Raw genomic sequence first — 23,581 nt, forward strand, 5'->3', positions numbered from 1 at the left:
AACGCGTATTGAGAAACAGCTGTTTCTATGGTAACTACGGAGTCTCTAAAAGTCCAAATGGGTCATATTGGACCTTTTACACAGCATTTCTGTTCCGGTAATATTTCACCTTTATTCCGGAATGACTTATGTGTAAACGAAATGGTGGAATCATTTAGTCCCACCTTTATCACGGCTTTGTAATGCTTCTGGAGGTAGAAACAGAGCCATGCTAAAGGTGGAATCATGATTCTGGAATGCTATGTAAAAGGAACACCTCTCGTTCCGCAACCGAGGTGTGACGTTTTGATGACGTATTGCGTGTGCAACCCCCACGCCGGGGGGATTTAAAAATGAGCATAGGCCATGTACAGTAAACAAACATATCAACACAACCAGAAAGATGTTAAACTGGGGAGACACCGAGATCCACGAGCTGTTCGGGCGGAGGACTCTATCCATGCTAACATTTGCGGAAACAAGATCCACGAGCTCTTCGGGCGGAGGACTCTATCCATGCTAACATTTGTGGAACCCAGATCCACGAGCTGTTTGGACGGAGGACTCTATCCATGCTAACATTTGTGGAACCCAGATCCACGAGCTGTTCGGGCGGAGGACTCTATCCATGCTAACATTTGTGGAACCCAGATCCGCGAGCTGTTTGGACGGAGGACTCTATCCATGCTAACATTTGTGGAACCCAGATCCACGAGCTGTTCGGGCGGAGGACTCTATCCATGCTAACATTTGTGGAACCCAGATCCACGAGCTGTTCGGGCGGAGGACTCTATCCATGCTAACATTTGTGGAACCCAGATCCACGAGCTGTTCGGGCGGAGGACTCTATCCATGCTAACATTTGTGGAACCCAGATCCACGAGCTGTTCGGGCGGAGGACTCTATCCATGCTAACATTTGTGGAACCCAGATCCACGAGCTGTTCGGGCGGAGGACTCTATCCATGCTAACATTTGTGGAACCCAGATCCACGAGCTGTTCGGGCGGAGGACTCTATCCATGCTAACATTTGTGGAACCCAGATCCACGAGCTGTTCAGGCGGAGGACTCTATCCATGCTAACATTTGTGGGACTCTGGAGAGGTTAGCTAAGCTATCCTTGGGTTATTTCTGACGTGCAAGTTACACGTTACTCTACACTGCACTGCGTCACCACCCCTTTGATTCCGGAATGCATGTTTTTTCCGGGATCTCTGTGTATAAATGGCTCATGAAAAGATGATAAATTGCATTTTACACTAATTATTTACATGTATTGATAAGATTAGTGGATCAACAGGTACTAAACAGTTTAGATCAGTACACACTTTTGGATGATATTTGGGCCTTCATGGGTTAAAGCTCAGATGGGTCAAAGTTCATCTCCCTACCAGAAGGGCATGCACTGCACATAGAATGCACCGGACCGACTTCCATCACTATCACTGTGGGCCATGTGGTGATGGTTTTCACACCGCAGCGTCATCCTACAAAGCACTAATCCAGACCACAGCCTGCTGCCAGCGGAGCCAAAGAAAATTGTATTGTTTTCCAATCAATGCTTGAAGCTTTATGAGGGTTTCCAGCCACAGAAACATTGCTCATAAAGAGGAGACAGACCGCTGGAGCAGTCGACGGAGGATTCCTCACCACTGAGGAGAAGATGGAAAGAGAAGGAGGGGATAGACATACACGTAGAGAAAGAGGATAAAACACTAGCATGTGGCAAATCTGTGTCCACTGATGCTCAATTCCTACTTTTAAATGAACCCTAAACCTGTTCTCCATGTCAGGAAACCACTTCAGTCTTTGTCAGGAACGGCACATTCTAAAAATCGTGAGTTTTTCATAACGATTTTTTTGTCTTACCTTTACTGGAGTTTTCACTTATCACTGTTTCTGTTACATTGTACGCCAAATATACCTTTCATCCGTCCATATACAGTCATAATATGTTAGGATTAATATGCAATTGGTTTAATATTGGCTATGTCTATGATTGATTGTGTTCATCTTTTGCTTGAAGTTCCCTGTCATCAAAGAGTTTGAGCAAAAAGCACAGAGGCATTGTTAAAAATGAATATATTTTGTTGAAAAATCGAACATGAAAAAATAAAGGCTTCATATATCAATATACATCTACAACATTTTGTTTCTGTCATTTACATGGATGTATAATTTGATTGTTAATGAAGTGTTAACCATGTTAAATGCTATAATGTAAACTGTATATCATACGTTACTATCACTTCAAATTCCAAATTCTACAGGGTGGGGAAGCAAAATTTACAATCAACATTTAGTTGTTTTTTCTCAGCAGGCACTACGTCAGTTGTTTTGAAACCAAACATATATTGATGTCATAATCATACCTAACACTATTATCCATACCTTTTCAGAAACTTTTGCCCATATGAGTAATCAGGAAAGCAAACGTCAAAGAGTGTGTGATTTGCTGAATGCACTCGTCACACCAAAGGAGATTTCAAAAATAGTTGGAGTGTCCATAAAGACTGTTTATAATGGAAAGAAGAGAATGACTATGAGCAAAACTATTACCAGAAAGTCTGGAAGATACTATTAAAGAAGAATGGGAGAAGTTGTCACCCGAATATTTGAGGAACACTTGCGCAAGTTTCAGGAAGCGTGTGAAGGCAGTTATTGAGAAAGAAGGAGGACACATAGAATAAAAACATTTTCTATTATGTCAATTTTCTTGTGGCAAATAAATTCTCATGACTTTCAATAAACTAATTGGTCATACACTGTCTTTCAATCCCTGCCTCAAAATATTGTAAATTTTGCTTCCCAACCCTGTGCATCCATGTAAATGACAGAAACAAAGGCTACGTTCAGACTGCTGGCAAATGTGGCCCAAATCCGATTTTTTTACCCATATGTGACCTGTATCCGATCTCTTAAAGACAGTTTGAACAGCACAAATCCGACCCAGGCCACTTTCATATGCGGTCCTAAATCCGATACATATCTAATATTCTGCAATGCGACTTCAGTCTGAACGGCCAGGTCGCATTTATCCAAACTTTACGTCATTGAAATGCGACAAACATCACAATTCTGCGTCCCAGAAGGGAAAAACATACTTACTTCTGTAAACACAGTACGCACCTGCGTGGTCATGTATTACATCAGCACTAGAGCTCGACCAATTAATCGGCTGGCCAATTATTGCGTTTCACCAGTTAATCAACATCAGCCAATATGTAGCCGATGTGGCCGATGTATTAACTTTTTTGCTGCGCAGAGATTTTGTCGCTCGCTGCTCCTGTGTGTGTGTGTGTGTGTGTGTGTGTGTGTGTGTGTGTGTGTGTGTGTGTGTGTGCGACACGGAGAGTCCGACGAACAGTAAAAAGAGTTTGTTTCACTTTCACTCCTGCTCGGACAATGACGCTACTATCACACACAATCACATTATCATGGAGCTACTGCTAATCCCCCCCGCTCCAATTCCGACCCCCACCACCAATGAAAATCAGGGACCTCTACCACACGCTCTGACAAGGATGGACCGCTAACCTGCCCCCCCCCCCCCAGAAAATCACGGACCCCCTGTCTTATGAAGTATTCACCCCCCCACACAAACCCATGTCCGTGCACTTCCTGTCTACCTCACAGTTTCATTCTGCAGACAGGCCTGGGTGTTAATAGTGTAGGGGAGACTGGGGACAGTTGTAACTCTTGCTATTGCTCCAATCAGGGACAACTTAGGACTTACCTAATTCACTCTACACATGCTCAGTTTAGTCCTTAGTCCACATAAGAAGTTGTAGTGCCGTGAGGCAGACACATCCAAATTTGTGAGTGAAAACAGAATTGTGTGGTCAGTCTTATTTTTTGCTCTAATTATTTTTGGGATCGCATAGTTTGCATTTGACAGTTGTGTAAATTATATTTGGGAGATAAACAAAGATTTATGCAACTGTTTATCCACCTGTCCACAATTATCTAATATAAGATTATTATATCCTGTGTAGATCTGTGTTCTTATTTCATATATCGGCCAATATATCGGTTGTCGGCCAATATCGGATATCGGCCAGTATATTGGATATCGGCTTTTTTTAGCCCCCAATATCGGTATCGGCATCGGCCCCAAAAATCCCATATCGGTCGGCTCTAATCAGCACCTCTTTTGTGTATGTGGGTCACTTCAGGGCTGCACTCAGTTCATACTCAAAACTGATAGAAGTTGCATTAAATGTGTAATATAAATGAGAACACAAAAAAATCGTATTTCGACAATGTAGCCATAATGTAGCCATAATGACATATGAAGGCTTTATTTTTTTATGTTTGATTTTTCAAGAAAATATATTAATTTTTAACAATGCCTCTGTGCTTTTTGTTCAAACTCTATAATAACAGGGAACTTGGAGCAAAAGATGATCACTGGTACAAAAACAGCAATAACAGTAAAGGTAAGAGAAAAAATGCTCAGGAAAACCTAAAACTTTTAGTACGTGCCTTCAGGAATATGCCAGATACTCAAATATGAGTTTCAGAAATGCTGAGGGTTGCAGTTTGAAGGTGCAGTTCTCACGGCCTTGACCCATATCTGTGTGTTTTGCCCTCATCCGACCACTGCAAATACAACACCTGCGAGTCCGTCCAGCACTTTACTGAACGTTTGTGACGTTCAGAGTGAAAGTCTTCGAATCAGGAAACGTGTGGTGCGGTGTGTACACATCCTCTACAGCAAAGTCACATCAAACGTACTGTCACAGGATGTCTGAGGCCCCTTCACTGCTCACTTTGTAATTTATGTTATTAAATCAAAAGTAAATGAACACAGGTTAAACAAATGTGAGTTTTTGTTTTTTTTTCTAAGTCTCACTGACACGTCTTTGGATTTACAGCAATAGATACAACAAAACAAAGACAATATCCCATTAATATGCAACAATAGTCTGTCATCTTTACAGCGTGGCGTTCATGGTCTCAGTAGACGTGCACAAATGCATGCTCCAGTGCAGGGGTGTCAAACTTATTTTAGCTCAGGGGCCACATGCAGCTGAATTTTTCTCTGCATTAAACTGCAAAAAAAGGTCAAATTAACCCTTTCACTCCAGTGGACAGTTATTCTACAGCTCATTCATGGATTTTATTGTTTCAGTTCCATATCAGCCAACACAGTGGACGCCTGTGCATCATCCCATACATTGTAATTCATACCATTACTGTAACTTTGCTGTTCTTGATAGCACTAACATGTGTGAGTATAAATCAATTGCTTCTTATTGTTAATAGACTGTAATTAGTCATTTTTCTTAAACAAAAAGTTTTTTTTTTTTGCATATTATCTCCATAAAGTGAGTGATAACTAATATTAATGTGACAAAACATCAGATTAGCAGCATTTGAAAATATGTATTTCATAGTTTTCACACAGTGTATCAGTAAATACATGTTTCTTTGTTTAAAAAATTAAATGCATGATGTCCGGCTGAGTGGATATTTTTGCAACTCCATGAAAAATAGGTTCATAAATTTTTTTTCGATCGCATAGTTTTTTTCAGGCCTAAAGAGGACTAAAAACACTCAGGAAAAATAACTTGATTAGGGTCAAAAAACGGTATTTAAAATCTCTCTGAAGGGACATTTTAGAGACAATCTGACCCACATTTTTACTTTTAAATTCATTTTTGCTTTAGTTGGACCGTAAGGGATTATCCAAAACAAGGAGCTACTTTATATTGAAATAAATGTTGGAATGGTAATCAATTAAAGTTCGCTCTCTGACTGGACATTACTGCGTTTTGACCCATTAAGGTTCTCATAATTCATGCCTGAAAGGGTTAACATGACAGTTTTTACATTTACAAACCTTATCCTTTCACAAAAATGTGAGTGACCTGAAAATTCTTGATAAAAATAAGTGCAATATTATTCCTTAACTTACCATTTATACATTTAGATCACAGTGGATCTACAAAAGGTATAAAATATTTAGTAACAGATACAATATTGTAGAAGTTTGGAACTAAAATGAGTTTGACACACTTGATTATTAATATGTTCAGTGTCATTTTTGCGCAAATTCATCCTGCGGGCCAGATTGGAAGCTTTCATGGGCTGATTTTGGCCCACGAGCCATATGTTTGACACCCATGTACGGTGGCGGCACCAGGATTTTAAAAGTGGGGGGCAACTGGAGGGCAAAGAAAATGTTGGGGGGGCAAAAAAATTGCATGCATAGCGCGAAATTCATGCTTTGCGCTTTAGCGACTGCAATATATATATATGCATATAGCCTATCCGTTACACCAGGGGTGTCCAAACTTTTTTTCAAGAGGGCCAGATCTGATAATGTGGACATTGCCAGGGGCCAGTGGTCCCTTCAGACATTTTTTAAACAGTAAAAATTACATATAAATGCGCTGTTCTACAACAATCTTATTTTCATTGTCACAATATCATTTTTTTAAATGGCAATGTAACCAAATCAAAGCCACTCAGGTGTGAACAAATTTAAAAAAAAAACAAAAAAAAAAAAACAACAATTCTGCCTTCCTTTCACATCTGGAGTCAGATAACATAGAACAAACTGTATGGAGTATCTTAAACATCCAAGTTGATAAAAATCTTAACCCCACATTCATTTTAAACATGACTTATATGAGTAATCATTACTCATACAATATATTACTCAGTAATGCAAAGTCTGTTAACGTTTAAGATGAAAACATGACTCTTACTCTTGTCTTTCACAAAATCATTCAGAAAGTAATATTTTGTGTCACATCTACAAGTACATAACACCAGCAGTTAGAGGCAACTAACCTGGCAACTTGGTAGCCTGCCTTGGTGGTGAATTCATTGAACTCCCAGGTTCACATGAAGAGTCACTGTTGTGAGTTTAAAGCAGCTTGAATTTGCTTCACTTTTTCGGAGCGCTCACTCCCTGCTAGCTTGTCGTATGCGTTAGCGTGTTTTGTCTGCTCGTGTCTCTTTACATTGAATTCCTTAAACAAGGCAACAGTCTCTTGACATATTAGGCAAACATAATTGCCTCGATTTTCAGTGAAAAAAAATTGTAATTCCCATCTCTCCTGGAAGCGGCGGCCCTCACTGTCAACTTTCGTTTTTTTATTTACAGGCGCCATGGTTAGAAATTAGCGAAAAAGGTTCACGGCGAGGTCACAGAGCCAGATAGAGTTAGAGTGGTGCTGCCACCATGAGGTGAAAGGAGAAACTGCATTTTGAACCTTTTATGATTCATGTACTCTGTTCAACAGTCCAAACGGGCCATAAATAATAGAATATAAAACCCAAGCTGTGGGCCGTATAAAATCTGACCGCGGGCCGTGATTGGCCCCCGGGCCGGACTTTGGACATGCCTGCGTTACACTTCATATAGAGGGCAATTTTAGGTAAAATCAGGTAATACTTAATGTATTTAAGGTATTTGTTAAAAACTACAGCATGAACAACTCAGACTTTCTGTTCTGATTATTTAATAAGTACAATCTACTTTCACATATTTCTCTAAACACATCAGAAAAACATGCAGCAAACAAACAGCAGTGCCAATGTATGCAAGTTAATAAATGTTGAAAACAAAATAAAACTAATAGCCTAACCAGCTAATCAAGCAAAACGTATGTATACGATGGCTTCCACTACATGCACATGTCATCACTGACAACATCACACTTTCATACCGACCGGTATAATTCTTCTAGCAGAAATTTAACCCTTTCATGCATAGGTCACTCCAGTGGACAGTTCCTCTCCAGCTGTTCTCTTGTATATTCATGGGTTTTTGTTGTTTTAGTTCCATATCAGCCAACACAGTGGACACTTATGCATCATCCCATACACTGACATTCATACCTTTACTGTAACTGTGCTGTTCTTAATAAACCTGATTTGCTTTGACATGTCTGAGTGTAAATCAATTGTTATTTGTTAGATAAAAAGTGTTTTTTTTTGTGTGTGTTTTTTTTGCATATTATCTCCATGAAGTGAATAATTACTAACATTAGAATACGTTAAAATGTGATGAAAACATCAGATTAGCAGCATTATTTTTTTTTTTTAATTCATTGTTTTCATATCACTTTCTGATATTTGGCTTTAAACACAGGTTTCTTTACTTCAAAAATTAAATGCATGGATATTTTTGTAACTCCATAGAAAAAACAAAACAAAACAAAACTCAATCACATTGTTTTTTTCATGGCTACGGAGGAATAAAACACTCAAAAAACAAATCTTGACTCAGGTTCTCACAATTCACGCATGTAAGGGTTAAATTGAGTAATAAAACAGACCTGAACAGTTAACAAAACTATTTGTACTCGTGCTAATTCTTTGCTTTACATTTCTTATGTAGAAGAAAGATGAACGCAATACAAGCGGAGGTATTAATCCATTCCAGAACTGAAGTGGGGCTTTGGACAGGGACCAGCTGGCCTTTGAGAGAACCCTCTATGGATGTGTGCATGGAAGGGGGGAGGGAGGCGGCTGTCTGCCTGGTTGGATTATAAGTGGATCAAAATGTGTTATTAATGGATTTGTCATATTTCTTCATTGTCTGAATTCTCCCAAAGATTTGCCCAAATCTAGGTGGTGGTGGGGGGCTCAGGTTGTGACTGGGGTGGCATTTGCCCCCCATGCCCCCTCTTGGTGCCGCCACTGCATATAGTAGCGTATTTAAGTCTTCAAGTTTTATCACTCCAAGTCCAGTCGTTATAACTCTAATTTATGGCCAATAAACCTTAGTACTTACGAGGTAGGAATTCTGCCTGTCGAGGAACACGGAGTCTCCCATGGTTACGGATAAGTATCCACATATAGCAAACACACAGAACTGTAGATGCAACAAATGATATCCAGAAAGTCCAAAACAAAACAAAACAAAAAGTGTGCGCGTGCGTCAGAAAAAAGCGAAAAAAAAAAAAGAAGAAAAAAAAAAAAAAAAAGAAATGTGAACCACCAGCCACTTGTGTCCTCTCCTCCTTCTGCTGCGTTTAAAGGTAAGAAAGTAACAGTGATTTTTGTTTGTCAGTTCAGTTCAGTTCAGTTTGGGTTCCTTTTTAACAGCTGATGTCTTTGCACCAGTCAGAAGCGCGTGTCACTAAAGCGCTCGTGCCAGAAAGAACACCATAGTGCGTAATGCGTAACGGATCCATACCGCGCGCGCTCAACGGAGACTCTGGTACGAACAGATGCTGAGCCAGGCGACGAAAAGCAGAAAGTGCGCTTCAAATTAAAAGTAGATGTTTTTTGTATCTGAACATCCGGTGGGGATTCCAAAATAAAATAGTAAATGACGCAAAAAACAAAACAAAAACAAAAAAAAAGTAACAGAATCAAGAAAAATCGGAATTTTTTTTCAGTTGTGAAAAATAAATACATAAATAAAATAAAAACTATTATTATTATTATTATTATTATTATTAATAATAATAATAATAATAATAATAATAATAATAATAATAATAAATGTAAAAAAAATAATAAGGAAAAAAAAGTAAGAAAATCAAGAAAAATCGGAATTTTCTTCAGTTGTGAAAAGTAAATAAATAAAAATAAAAACTAATAATAATAATGATGATGATGATGATAATAATAATAATAATAATAATAATAAATGTAAAAAAAATAATAATAAGGTACTAACAAATGATAGCGATACTATAACATCAAAAACATTAAGAACACATTGCAAAAAAACTGTCTTTTATTTCACTTATAAATACATACTAACACATGCTCTCACACCATCATTATTTATTTTCCAGCTTATCCCTCTTCAAGGTTGTCACACACTCTCTACTCATATTTTAAATAATAATAATAATAATAATAATAATAATAATAATAATAATACTGAATTTAAATTATAATTCTATATTTATATAAACACCAAATTTCTGATTTTTCTCTTTATGTTTTATTTAATAAATATAATATTTTAGTAATCTATCTATCTGTCTGTCTGTCTGTCTGTCTATCTTTCTATCTATTAATAAAAGTTGAATAAAAATAAATAAATAAAAATGAAATAAATAAAAAAGCTAATTAGAAAACTTAATACAGATTTTCTACTAGTATATCAACGTAGTACTACTGCCAAAAGTTAATTGCATTTAGTATGCTTTTGACTTTCTATCTATCTATCTATAGGACTGTTCCGTTCAGGCTCTTATTTTACAGTCAGAATATTCCACTTCCTGGCAGAGTCTATGTTTCTCTCCGTTCTTGATTAAAGAAAACTGAGCGGCTCAGAGAAGCAGGGGCGGGGCACTGAAGGAGGGTGAGCAGTGGAAGAAGCTTTGGGTTATCAACAGCAAATGTTTTCATGTCACTGACCCACGAGTGGAGGTCCGGGTCATAAGGTTTGACTGAGAAAACCCCACGTAGGGAGTTTGTGTGGGTGCTTTAGCTCCACTCTCCCTCCAGAAGGTGAGGGGTAAAGCATGTGGACATTGTTTATCTAGCCTTGCTGTAAAATGAATGAAATGGTTTTGGGACATTTTTACATCTGAAGGTGAAATAAAATGCATATGAACAGCAAAATGTTTTCTACAAATCACACTTTTACAAGATGAAAATAAATATGATAAGGTAAAATAATGAGAGGACTTTGTCAGGGCTGTCTTAACAGCATTATGGGGCCCCAAAGCAGTGTACTGGGGCCCCTATGATAACTACTCACAGGCATTATTATTGGTTTGAAGTCAATAGTTTTCAGGATGTTATTTTCCATTCACATAAAGTAAAAGCCAGTTCAAACGATGCTGCCCCATTGGGCTACGAAGCAATTTTTTTTATAAGGTTCAGTCTTGAAAAAGAACATTCTTTTGTACAGTTAGTCATCATCAAGCACGTGAACACATAAAAAAAAAAAAAAAAAAAAATCTGTAAAAAAAATTATTGACAACATCTGCACAAAATAATAAAATTTTTATAAAAATGATTGAAAAATTCCAGTTCAGTATAATAAAATCGACATAAAATGATTGAGAAATTGTAGCACAAAATACAACAAATTTACATAAAAATAATGGAAAAAATTCTGAGCACAAAATTAAACCAATCTTAAAAAAAAAAAAAAAAAGAAAGAAAAGTTTAAGAACAAAATAAAATAAATAATTGAAAAAGCAGAAAAGAACCTTAATTAGCAATTACTGAAGTAACTATGTGCCTTTTATGGGTATGTATCATATATGATACAACGGGCATTAAAGGGTTAATTTACACAGATTAACATGGGGCCCCTATGCTTGTGGGGCCCATTAGGCCAATGCATTAACACAGCCCTGGACTTTGTTTCAGTTGCGTTTTGTTTCAGAAAGCATTCTACTGGTACAAAAAAACAAGACTTCATCCTTTTGTACAGTTAGTCATCATCAAGCACATGAACACATAAAAAAAAACATCTGTAAAAAATGACTGACAGTATCTGCACAAAATAATAAAATTTTTATAAAAATGACTGAAAAATTCCTGTTCAGTATAATAAAATCAACATAAAATGATTGAGAAATTGTAGTGCAAGATACAACAAATCTACATAAAAATAATGGAAAAAATTCTGAGCACAAAATTAAACCAATCTGAAAAAAAAAAACAAATAGAAAAGTTTAAGAACAAAATAAAATAAATAATAGAAAAAGCAGAAAAGAACCTTAATTAGCAATTACTGAAGTAACTATGTGCCTTTGATGGGTATGTATCATATATGATACAAGGGTTAATTTATATAGATTAACATGGGGCCCCTATGCTTGTGGGGCCCATCAGGCCCATGCATTAAGACGGCCCTGGACGTTGTTTCAGAAAGCATTCTATTGGTACAAAAAAACAAGACTTCCATAAGTTAGAAAAAGGGAAATATGCAATAATGTGTCAAAAGTAACAGATTTTATAAGAATTATGTTGTTTCTTTAAAAAGCATGTATTTAGGACGACCCAGAAATACATGGTGGTCATATTAAAAACAAATCCATTTATCTTTGTTTTCAGAAAGCTGACATGTTGAAGATGTGAGTTTTCGTGCAACGGTGACGAATGGTTTACTGTACGCGTAATTACAGAAGAAAATAAATAACATCAGGGTGAATTTACAGGACGAACCGCAGAACTAGAACTGATTGATTGCCCCGATTGTAAAAAAAAAAAAAAACAAACAACTATTTTTATTTATGTGCATTCCACCTTTGAGACATATTATGAGCCGTGGTAATGCATGCGGTGGAGCCAGGATTGGGCAATCTGTGTAAAAAGACTATGTTTGCATGAGGTTTCATATGCAAAACTAATAGAGCACAACCTTGTTTTATTGTGGACGCAGTGGCTGGAGAATATGAGCTGACCTCACATGCTGCTAATCAAAACCACTCACTTTGGCAGACAGATGCACAGGCAGGAGTGGCTTTATTAAGCAAGACACAAACCAGAAACCTTCCCCTTTTGAAGAAACAACACTAAATTTGTCCAGTGTCGTAACAATTTATGAAATGCAGAAGGAAGAAGAGAAACAATTACTTTAGTCTGAAGCCTTTACCAGGGGTGTCAAACATGCGGCCCGGGGGCCAAAACTGGCCCGCCAATGGGTCCAGTCCGGCCCGTGGGATGAATTAGTGCGACACAAAAATTACACTGAAGATATTAACAATCAAGGATGTCAAAATAATTTTAAGTCAATTCCGTCTAAAGTGGGTCAGAGACTTTTCTTTTTAAGAAAGATGAAATCATTTAATGTGTGCAGGACTTTGATGACTTTGTTTTACCAGTGTTTTATTACCTCCGCCAAGGAGGTTATGTTTTTGCCAGGGTTTGTTTGTTTGTTTGTTTGTCTGTCCGTTAGTGTGCAACATAACTCAAAAAGTTGTGGACAAATTTTGATGAAATTTTCAGGGTTTGTTGGAAATGGGATAAGGAAGAAATGATTAACTTTTGGGGGTGATCCGGAAGAAATCCTGGATTCTGGATCACTTTGAAATTTTCGTTAACATTGTGGTAAATGGGGCCAAAATTTTCGTTTCCCAATATCTCGCTTAATTATTGACCAAAACTCATGAAATTTCACTCAGGAATTGACAATGGGGTCCTCTATCACATTTCAAAGGCTGATCCGGATCTGATCCAGAAGGCGGATTTTATCTCAATTTATATAAAAAATGGGGGTGCCCTTACTTTTTGGCCTACTGTGCCTTTAATATTAAAGGTAGAAATTTCTGACAAGCGCCATCGTGTAGCTCAGTCAGTTCCGCATCGGGAGTATGCCACCGGATTTCATGTAGCTTTAATACTTAAGGAGCTAGATCCAGAAGAAAACCGCCATTACGAGAAATGTGATTTTCGTGAATAACTGCTGAACTAATAAGGATATAATTATGAATTCAGTTGCTAATGGTATGTTTTCATGGTCAAGGAATCTTAAAATACAGGTAAAATAAATATGGGACTAATATTTATGGTGGAAATCACAATATGGGGGAATTGTGCAAATCTCATGCAATTTGACTCAGGGATTTACAATGGGGTGTTCTATCAAATGGCAAAGACTGATCCGGATCTTTCAAAAAGTTATGGACAGATTTGGATGAAAAGTTCAGGAAATATTGATACTGGCACAAGGAACAAATGATTAAATTTTGGTGGTGATCGGGGGGGGGGGGGGGGGGCAGGCACTGATCTGCCTTGGCGGAGGTCTGCGCTCTCAGAGTGCTTTTCTAGTTTGTTTGTTTGTTTGTTTGTCTGTCTGTCCGTTAGTGTGCAACATAACTCAAAAAGTTATGGACAGATTTGGATGAAATTTTCAGGGTTTGTTGGAAATGGGATAAGGAAGAAATGATTAAATTTTGGTGGTGATCGGGGGTGGGGGGGCCCACGGGGGGGGGGGGGCACTGATCAGCCTTGGCGGAGGTCTGCGCTCTCCGAGTGCTTCTAGTTCAGTCTGTTTTAACATTTTGCATTGTGCTGTGGTATGGTGGTCTTTCTATGACCAACAAGAAGAAGCTAACTAGGCTGGTAAATGCAGCATCAAAGGTGGTTGGGGTCCAGCTAACCCAGCTGCGGGACATACAGGGGTTGGACAAAATAATGGAAACACCTTCACCTCAAAGATGATAATGCCCCAATCCATACAGCTACAACTGTTAAAGAATGGCATGAGGAACATTCTAATGAAGTTGAGCATCTCGTATGGCCGGCACAGTCCCCAGACCTCAACATTATTGAGCATTTATGGTCAGTTTTAGAGATTCAAGTAAGACGTCGATTTCCACCGCCATCGTCTCTAAAAGAGTTGGAGGGTATTCTAACTGAAGAATGGCTTCAAATTCCTTTGGAAACAATTCACAAGTTGTATGAATCAATACCTCGGAGAATTGAGGCTGTCATTGCCGCAAAAGGCGGACCTAAACCATATTAAATTATATTTTGTTGATTTTTTAAGGTGTTTCCATTATTTTGTCCAACCCCTGTACATGATAAACGGGTCAGCGGTAAGGCCAAGCAAATTTTAAACTGCCCTGATCACCCACCTTTTGGGGAGTTTAATTTGCTCCCCTCTGGTCGCCGTTTTAGGCTTCCTCAATTGAGAACTGGACGGGCTAGGGACTCCTTTATTCCTGCGGCTATTAGGAATCTGAATTCACGTAGCTGATATCTAGTTTTTTTTTTTGTTTGTTTGTTTTTTCTTATGTCAATTTTTAAAATCTTTTATGTGATTATTTATTTTTTAACACCCATGGCCATATGGCAATTAACTTGTGTACTGCCCAATTGGACCTGTTTTTTTTTTTTTTTACTTGTGTTGGGAAGGGGAGTGGCTCCATTGTGTGTTGTCCTGTTTTATGTAATTTTATTGGGGTGGCATATGGGGGTGCTGTTTATGAGTATGTGTTTCTGTGTATGTGCTCATGTGTTTATGACCCCTGCTGCACACCGAATTTCCTTTTCTAAGGATAAATAAAGTTGAAAGTTGAAATACCAGTAAAATACTATCATAATAAACTATAAATAATGAAAACCACGAATTTTTCTCTTTGTTTTAGTGTAAAAAAAGAAAAAAAAAAAGTAAAATTACGCAAAATGTTAACATTTACATACTAGCCTTTTACAAAAAATGTGAAAAACCTGAACAAATATGAACAACCTGAAATGTCTTAAGAGAATTAAGAGTAATTGTACCAATATTCTGTCTGTTATTAAATGTTTTGTGTATTTGTAGAGCCACTGTGATCTGTACGTTGTAATGAACATGTGAAAATGAGGAAATTGAATTATTCATGCTCGAAAAGGAGTAGGAAGCAGTACAAACTTCTATACTCTTCTATAAATACGATGCTAAATGTTCAGACTGTGCTATGTTATAAAGTTACCAACACCAAAAAAACCTGTTCTTCCAGAGAATAGGTCTCTGATAGACTCGCTGCTTATCAGATCTAGTCTAAATGACGTTTTGGATTTTTGCTACAAACATCTGAGGTGTGTTTGTTATTCAAAGTTGCTGAGTACAAAAAAAAAAAAAGAAAAGAAATGAATAAAACTGGGGCAGAAGGTGGAACTGACTGATTGTCATAAATAAGATGGATTATATTACATCATACTCTTTGCTTTAAGCACAAATAAATCATTGTATTGTATTGTGTTGTGTTGTATTTACTGGCTCATTGAAAACATCAGAGGAACATGTATATAATGAAAGTCACTCACATTTATGCCCACATACAAATCACCTGACTTATATTTTATAAGACACAATGTGCAAACAGTAGCCAGTCACATTTTGAATTTGCATGCCAAAACTCAGCAGCGTAAATAATGCTCCTAATTTGGAACAAAACATGTCACCAGAATATAAATGTTGCCATTGTTCTTTTCTGCAAAGCGAGGATACGTATTATCCTGTCATTGTTGTATTTGGCTATTGAAGGAGCCGGTACGTTTCTTGTCCTTAAAAGCAAAATGGATAAAAGCTGTGTTTTACATTCAGGAAATAAAAGTGATTTATGTGGGTTGGGGAAAAATGCGATTTAGTTTCATATTTCTCTGCATCAAACCGAATATCTTTCCCTAACCCAAACCAAGTGCTGCAAGCAACTATCAATAAATATGCAGTTCATGCTGGTATTAACCCTGAGGGGCATTACTGGGTCAAAAATGACCCGGTGAGGTCGTTTTCTTGCTATATCTTTGCTTTTTTTTTTTTTTTTTTTTTTTTTTTTAAGTTATTTTTTTATATTCCAGGTATTCCTCAAAAAACATGATTTTGACATCATTCCATTTACATTTTCTATTTCACTTTTATAGATTTTCTGAAATTGTAGTTTTCGTATTACTACGTAAAGCTTTCTTCACAGCAGAAATTGGAGAGTTGAATCAACTCCCACAGAGTTGATTTGAACTCTTTTTCAGAGTTTATATAGGTCCACACTTTACAGAGTTAAATTAACATTTTCATTGGAGTTAATTATTTAACACTATGCCAGAGTTGCCTTTTTAACTCAGAAACCTGAGTTAACTTAACACTGACTGATTTAACTCCTAACACTCACCAGAGTTCATAAATGGACTGAACTTATATAGTGCATTTTCTACACCTTCATGGTGCCCAAAGCGTTTTACAATTCCTCACATTCACACACACTCATACAGTGACATCAGTGTCTTGCCCAAGGACACTTTGACAGTTGGAGGCAGGATTTGAACCACTGACCCTTTGGTCAATGGACGACCCGCTCTACCAACTGAGCCACACCCACCCTTCAGAATCTCACCGACCTGGGTTAAATGAACCCATATGGATTTATTATTTACACTGTCAGAGTTTCTCCTTTAACTCAAACAGAGTTAAATTAACATCATGAAAGTAACAAAAATAACACTCATTTGACTTAATTTTCACTCTAAAAGTAGTGTTAGTTTTAATCATAAAAAAGTGAATCCATTAAAAATGACTTCAAATTCAATGTGAACAGGATGATTCAAAGAAAGCTGATACATTTTTTTTTTTTTTTTTTTTTTTTTTGTTTTTAGAAAATGTATTTTTTCCTCTTTTTTCTCTCTGACAGTGACAGTCTGATAGAAATTGCACAGGTTCACCTGGTTTGAAATGCAGGGGCCAGGCAAATTAACACTGGAGAGACGCAAAACAACACTTCTGCTGAGTTAATTTCCACAGGTTTGACTAACTCTTTTCATTAACCCCAACTCTGAGTGACATTTAACTCACAGTGAGTTCAAACTACACTTTGAGAGTGAAAATTGACTCTCAAATGTTTAACCCTGAAATTTCAACTCTCCAGTTTTTGCTGTGTGAAGTGGGTTAAAATGACCCACATTTATTTTCAATGGAATTTCATCTAAACCTTTTCATTCTACATTCATTCTATACTCTGCATTCATACTTTCATTGTCACTCACAAAATGGATGTTGACATTATTCTATTGCTATTATATACTATATAAAAACATATATATATATATATATATATATGTATGTGTGTGTGTGTGTGTGTGTATATATATATATATATATCTTTTGAAATTTTCAACACACACACACACACACACACACACATATATATATATATATATATATATATATATATATATATATATATATATATATATATATATATATACATATGGCTTCAAAACTCATGTATCAGATATGATATGTTTAGCATTATAGGGTTGAAATACACTGATTTTATCACGGGTCATTTTTTGACTCAGTTATGGAAGAGCGTAGGGTCCAGACACTCATGCATCTAAGGGTTGAAGTTGTTATTATTTAATATCCCAGGTATTCCTCAAAAAACATGTTTTTGACATCATACCATTGAATTTTTTTAAATTTAACTTCTATAGATTTTATGAAATTATAGGTTTTGTATTACTACCCTAAGCTTTCATAAGTGGGTCAAAATGACCCGCATTTATTTTCAATAGACTTTTATCTGAAAATTTGATTCATTGTACATTCATTCTATATTCTACATTCTTTCATTCATTCTCACTCACAAAATGGACGTTTACATTTTTCTATTGCTGTTATATATTGTATATTATATACTATTATATACATTGTTTTTCAAATTTTCTAAATATATTCACTTTTTTTCTTCAAATTATTAAAAATGTTGAAAAAATAAAAGATAAACAACATTTGGAGCTAAATGTAACGAAAAGGATTATTTTTCCCATGACAAAAGTGCCTTTAAAACACATTTTTTGACCCGGTTATGGAACAGCGTAGGGTCCAGACACTCGTGCATCTAAGGGTTAAACTGTGCTTTCCAGATGAGGTAGATGTGTTTTCCAGATCAGGAAAAACACGTTACTGTTCGATCAGATCTACCTGAGCACATCTGGACGTAGTCTGGCTCTGTGTTTGGATCTTAGGGAGGGAGGTCCAAACGCAGTCTGCATGTGTTATTCCATATTATCCACTGTTGTTGGAACACATCTGTGGCTCACACCTGTACCTACATCACTCCCCTTTGACCTCTGACCTACAAACAACACTGAGCACTGGTATCACAGGTCAGCTGACCTCATGACCTCAAGAAATGAGATGTCTGCTGACAAAGTAAAACTAGATGGGTCCTGCAGAAACAGAAGTATTTATGACAACCAATGAAAAAAAAAAAAAAAAAAAATATATATATATATAGATGGCTAATCATAAAAATACAGATAGTAATAAGAAAAGCAGACGATAATGAATTACTAGTCAATTTTGTAAGAAAGTGGATAAGATAGTATCTGAGTATTCTGTTCTACTCTATTCTATTACATGTGGATACAATTTCCCAAACACCTTTTTTAATTAATTATTATTATTATTATTATTTTTATTTATTTATTTTTTTTACCTTTGTTCTGTACCCTCAAAATGCCAAAAAAAGCTGTGAATGTTACAAATACATTTCAGAAACTTTCACATCACTCGTTATTTATTATCGTGGTTTTCAAAAAAACATACAATGGCAACGTTTTATTTTGGTGACTGAGCTGCAAAGAAAAAAGGAGGTAAAAGGGAATCTAACACTGAGAGTCTTGTCACTGGATGAAAGTTCACTTGGTCCATAGTGGGAAAACAAAACCAACAGGAAAAACTGCATTCATAAACACACACCAAAGTATTTACTCAAGAAATCATGATGAAGGAATAAGAAGGAAATGATTAGAGACAGATGTAGGATGAGGTTCAGTCCTAAGGTTAGTAGCCATTCTATTCTATTCTATTCTATTCTATTCTATTCTATTCTATTCTATTCTATTCTATTCTATTCTATTCTACTGTGTTCTGTTCTATTCTATTCCATCCCATTGTATTGTATCTATTCTATTCTATTGTGTTCTATTCTATTTTATCGTGTTCTATTCTATTCTTTTCTGTTCTATTATGCTCTATTCTATTCTATTCTATTCTATTCTACTGTTCTGTTCTGTTCTATTCCATCCCATTGTATTGTATCTATTCTATTCTATTGTGTTCTATTCTATTCTTTTCTGTTCTATTATGCTCTATTCTATTCTATTCTATTCTATTCTATTCTATTCTATTCTATTCTATTCTATTCTATTCTATCATGTTCTATTCTATCATGTTCTATTCTATTCTGTTCTGTTGTATTCTATTCTATTCTATTCTATCGTGTTCTATTCTATTCTGTTCTATTCTATTCCATTCTATTCTATTCTATTATGTTCTGTTCTGTTCTATTCTATCATGTTCTATTCTATTCTATTCTATTCTATTCTATTCTATTCTATCATGTTCTATTCTATTCTATTCTATTCTATCGTGTTCTATTCTATTCTATTCTATTCGATTCTATTGTGTTCTATTCTATTCTATTGTGCTCTATTCTATTCTATTGTGTTCTATTCTATTCTATTGTGTTCTATTCTATTCTATTCTATTCTATTCTATTCTATTCTATTCTATTCTACAGGGCAGACTGGAGGCTGATGTAAGCTGAGGTTCAGTCCTGGGGTCAGAGCTGTGTGTGTTTTATGGCTCTGGAGGAGGAGCCCACTGTGTCCTAAAATGGTGTTTCAATGGTCGCACTGATACACACACACACACACACACACACACACACACACACTGAGAATGAGGGTGAAGGAGGGACAGGACTGCACAGAAGAGAGACGATCTGAAAACAGCTGAAAGACGAGTGCATGTGCATACACAACCTGCCCTACTGTGTTTATGACAGGCAATAGAATAGAATAGAATAGAATAGAATAGAATAGAATACAATAGAATAGAACAGAATAGAATAGAATAGAATAGAATAGAATAGAACACAATCTAATAGAATAGAACACAATAGAATAGAGTAGAATAGAACACAATCAAATAGAACAGAACACAATAAAATAGAATAGAATAGAATAGAACGCAATAAAATAAAATAGAATAGAACACAATAGAATAGAAAAGAACAGAATAGAATAGAACACAATCTAATAGAATAGAACACAATAGAATCGAGTAGAATAGAGCACAATAAAATATAATAGAACAGTAGAATAGAATAGAATAGAATAGAACAGAATAGTACACAATAGAACACAATAGAATAGAACAGAACATAGTAGAATACAATAGAATCAAACACAATAGAATAGAAAACAATAAAATAGAATAGAACACAATAGAACACAATCTAATAGAATAGAACACAATAGAATAGAATAGAATAGAATAGAATAGAGCACAATAGAATAGAATAGAACACAATAGAACAGAACACAATAGAATAGAATAGAATAGAATAGAACACAATAGAATAGAATAGAGCACAATAGAATAGAATAGAGCACAATAGAATAGAATAGAGTACAATAGAATAGAATAGAACGCAGTAGAATAGAACAGAATGCAATAGAATAGAATAGAATAGAATAGAACACAATAGAATAGAGCACAATAGAATAGAATAGAGCACAATAGAATAGAAGAGAACGCAATAGAATAGAACAGAATGCAATGGAATAGAATAGAATAGAATAGAATAGAATAGAATAGAATAGAATAGAATAGAATAGAATAGAATAGATCAGCTGACCCCTAAAGGTCATCTTGTCCCATCACCACTTTCTTCTTGGAATCCTTAAACCGACACTGAACTCAGCTGGGCTTTCCCTGGTGGCTCTGGCAGTGTGCGGCTGTGATCATATGTCACATCACTATTATTAAGTGTTGATCGAGGATGAGCAGTTTGGAGTCTGGGCGACCACAGAGTGACAGCCAAGAGAATTTACAGTAACGTAACCCTTACAGACCCAGGGCTACTTTTACACCAGCTCCCAAATGAACTTTTCTCCCAATTTAACCTTTCCTTAAGTGATTTATTACCATTGATTAAAATATTATTTTACTGTATTTTGCATTTTTCAGTTTAAATCATGTATTTTGCTGTGTTTAATAACTCATCATGCAGATGTTCAGGTTCATATTTTGCTACCTGCTGACATACGTTTGTGTCGATAACTACTAAAGCAGCTACACATTTTCACCCACGAAAAGGAGGAGGGAATTCTTTTTGTTTTTAAATTTTACTCTTCTGTATTGGAGTTCTCTTTACCACCACTTATTTGACCTTAGATTAGCCTATATTTAACCCATGAAGACCCAGTGCTACTTTTGTGGCATGAATGTATCCCTTCTTAAATGATTTAGCACCATTTATTATAATATTACCCTCGGTATTTGGTATTTTTCAGTGAAAATCAGGTATTTTGCAGTATGTGATTTACTTATGTAGATGTTCATAAAAGCTCAAATTAAAGGTGAGGGGTTATTATACTGAAAAACAGAGAAAACTGAAAAAACCGTAACTATTTCCACTAAATACATCAATAACTGAATGTAAACTCAGACCTCTATCTGTGTGTGTGTGTGTGTGTGTGTGTGTATATATACTGTTTTTACTTGATTGTTTCATACTTGTGTTTTAATTCTTTTGCAATAACAATAAAGCTTATTCTATTCTATTCTATTCTTAATATTGTATTGTATTGTATTGTATTCTATTCTATTCTTAATATTGTATTGTATTGTATTGTATTGTATTGTATTGTATTCTATTCTATTCTATTCTATTCTATTCTATTCTTAATATTGTATTGTATTGTATTGTATTGTATTCTATTCTTAATATTGTATTGTATTCTATTCTATTCTATTCTATTCTATTCTATTCTATTCTATTCTATTCTATTCTATTCTATCCTTAATATTGTATTGTATTGTATTCTATTCTATTCTATTCTATTCTATTCTATTCTATTCTATTCTATTCTTAATATTGTATTGTATTGTATTGTATTGTATTGTATTGTATTGTATTCTATTCTATTCTATTCTATTCTATTCTATTCTATTCTATCCTTAATATTGTATTGTATTGTATTCTATTCTATTCTGTTCTATTCTATTCTATCCTTAATATTGTATTGTATTGTATTGTATTGTATTCTATTGTATTCTATTCTATTCTAAAAACTAGTGTCTCCATCCACTTTATTGATCCAACTCCATGGGTTTTACTGGTGAATCAATGCTGTAGAAGATGACAGTGTTTCCACGGTAACTACAGAGCCTCTGAACGTCCAAATGGGTCTGTCATTGAAAAAATCTGTTTCAATTCAATTCACACTCAAAAAAAGTAAAAAGCACTGTGCAAAAATCCCAACTAAAAAAAAAAAAAAAAAAGCCCCAAAATTAAAAATATCCATAACTTTTTATTTGTAGTGTATGTTAAAATGTGAGAAAACATCAAATTAGGAGCATTAAATGTTTTTATTTCATAGTTTTCATACAGTATATCAGTAAATACATGTTTCTTTACTTTAAAAATTCGATGCACATTTTTGCAACTCCACGAACCTTTTTGCAACTTCATTAAAAAAGAAAAAAAAAACTCATTGTTTTTTAAAATGCCTAAAGAGGAATAAAGAAAAAAGTCTTAATTAAAGTTCTCATAATTCATGTACGAAAGGATTAAAAAGAGCATACATTTTATTTATTGTTAATATTGTTGCGTGCAAAAAGTTGCCAAAAATGGACAATGTATCGAATAAAATCCAAAAAAATATACAATAAATAAAATGACACGGCATAATTTTTGGGTTTGATCATGTTGAAAGGGCTAATAAACATTTCAGTTCCAAAAAACTAGATTTTTGTGGCTAGTTTGAAAGGGTTAAGACGTTTATTTTGAAAACAGAACACTTTGTCCCACAACGCTGAAATACCCTCCTATAACGAACATCTTGCCATTTCTAATATCATTTTACAGGCAACACATGTGAGGCCGGCCTATAATTCCAGCGCTATATAGTCAGGGCAAGCTACAAAACGCTGATGTTTACATCGTGGAGTCGGGGAGGTGCAGCACCCTCCTTCCAAAAGCCGAATGCCTGAGTTGTGAAATCACTGCATGGAGTGGAAAGTATTCTGTTAAAGTGCTTTAAGACGATCCAGTAAATGACAGAGAAAAATCTTGCAGGGCCTTCGATCTGTTTAATAAACACTTGCAAAATATATGTCGCAGGGCCAAGATCGAAGTGTTCACATGTGTTGCATCACTCGGCCTGT

General features: G+C 35.6%; 1 protein-coding gene across 2 annotated transcripts in view; it reads right to left on the minus strand.

Moving 5' to 3' along the window:
- The window catches only part of LOC115433185 (rho GTPase-activating protein 6), a 300,107-nt gene that overhangs the window by 156,116 nt on the left and 120,410 nt on the right, over window positions 1-23,581 (minus strand). Inside the window, exon 1 of one of the 2 annotated variants that reach the window (XM_030154476.1) lies at window positions 8,732-9,154. The exons of the other annotated variant lie outside the window; for it this stretch is intronic. Coding sequence (XP_030010336.1) covers window positions 8,732-8,773 — 42 coding nt within the window. The 5' untranslated portion in view covers window positions 8,774-9,154. Of the gene's footprint in view, window positions 1-8,731; window positions 9,155-23,581 lie in introns of those variants that run through there. 2 annotated transcript variants of the gene reach the window in all.

Source organism: Sphaeramia orbicularis, chromosome 2, assembly GCF_902148855.1.
Source record: "Sphaeramia orbicularis chromosome 2, fSphaOr1.1, whole genome shotgun sequence".
Classification (NCBI taxonomy): domain Eukaryota; kingdom Metazoa; phylum Chordata; class Actinopteri; order Kurtiformes; family Apogonidae; genus Sphaeramia; species Sphaeramia orbicularis.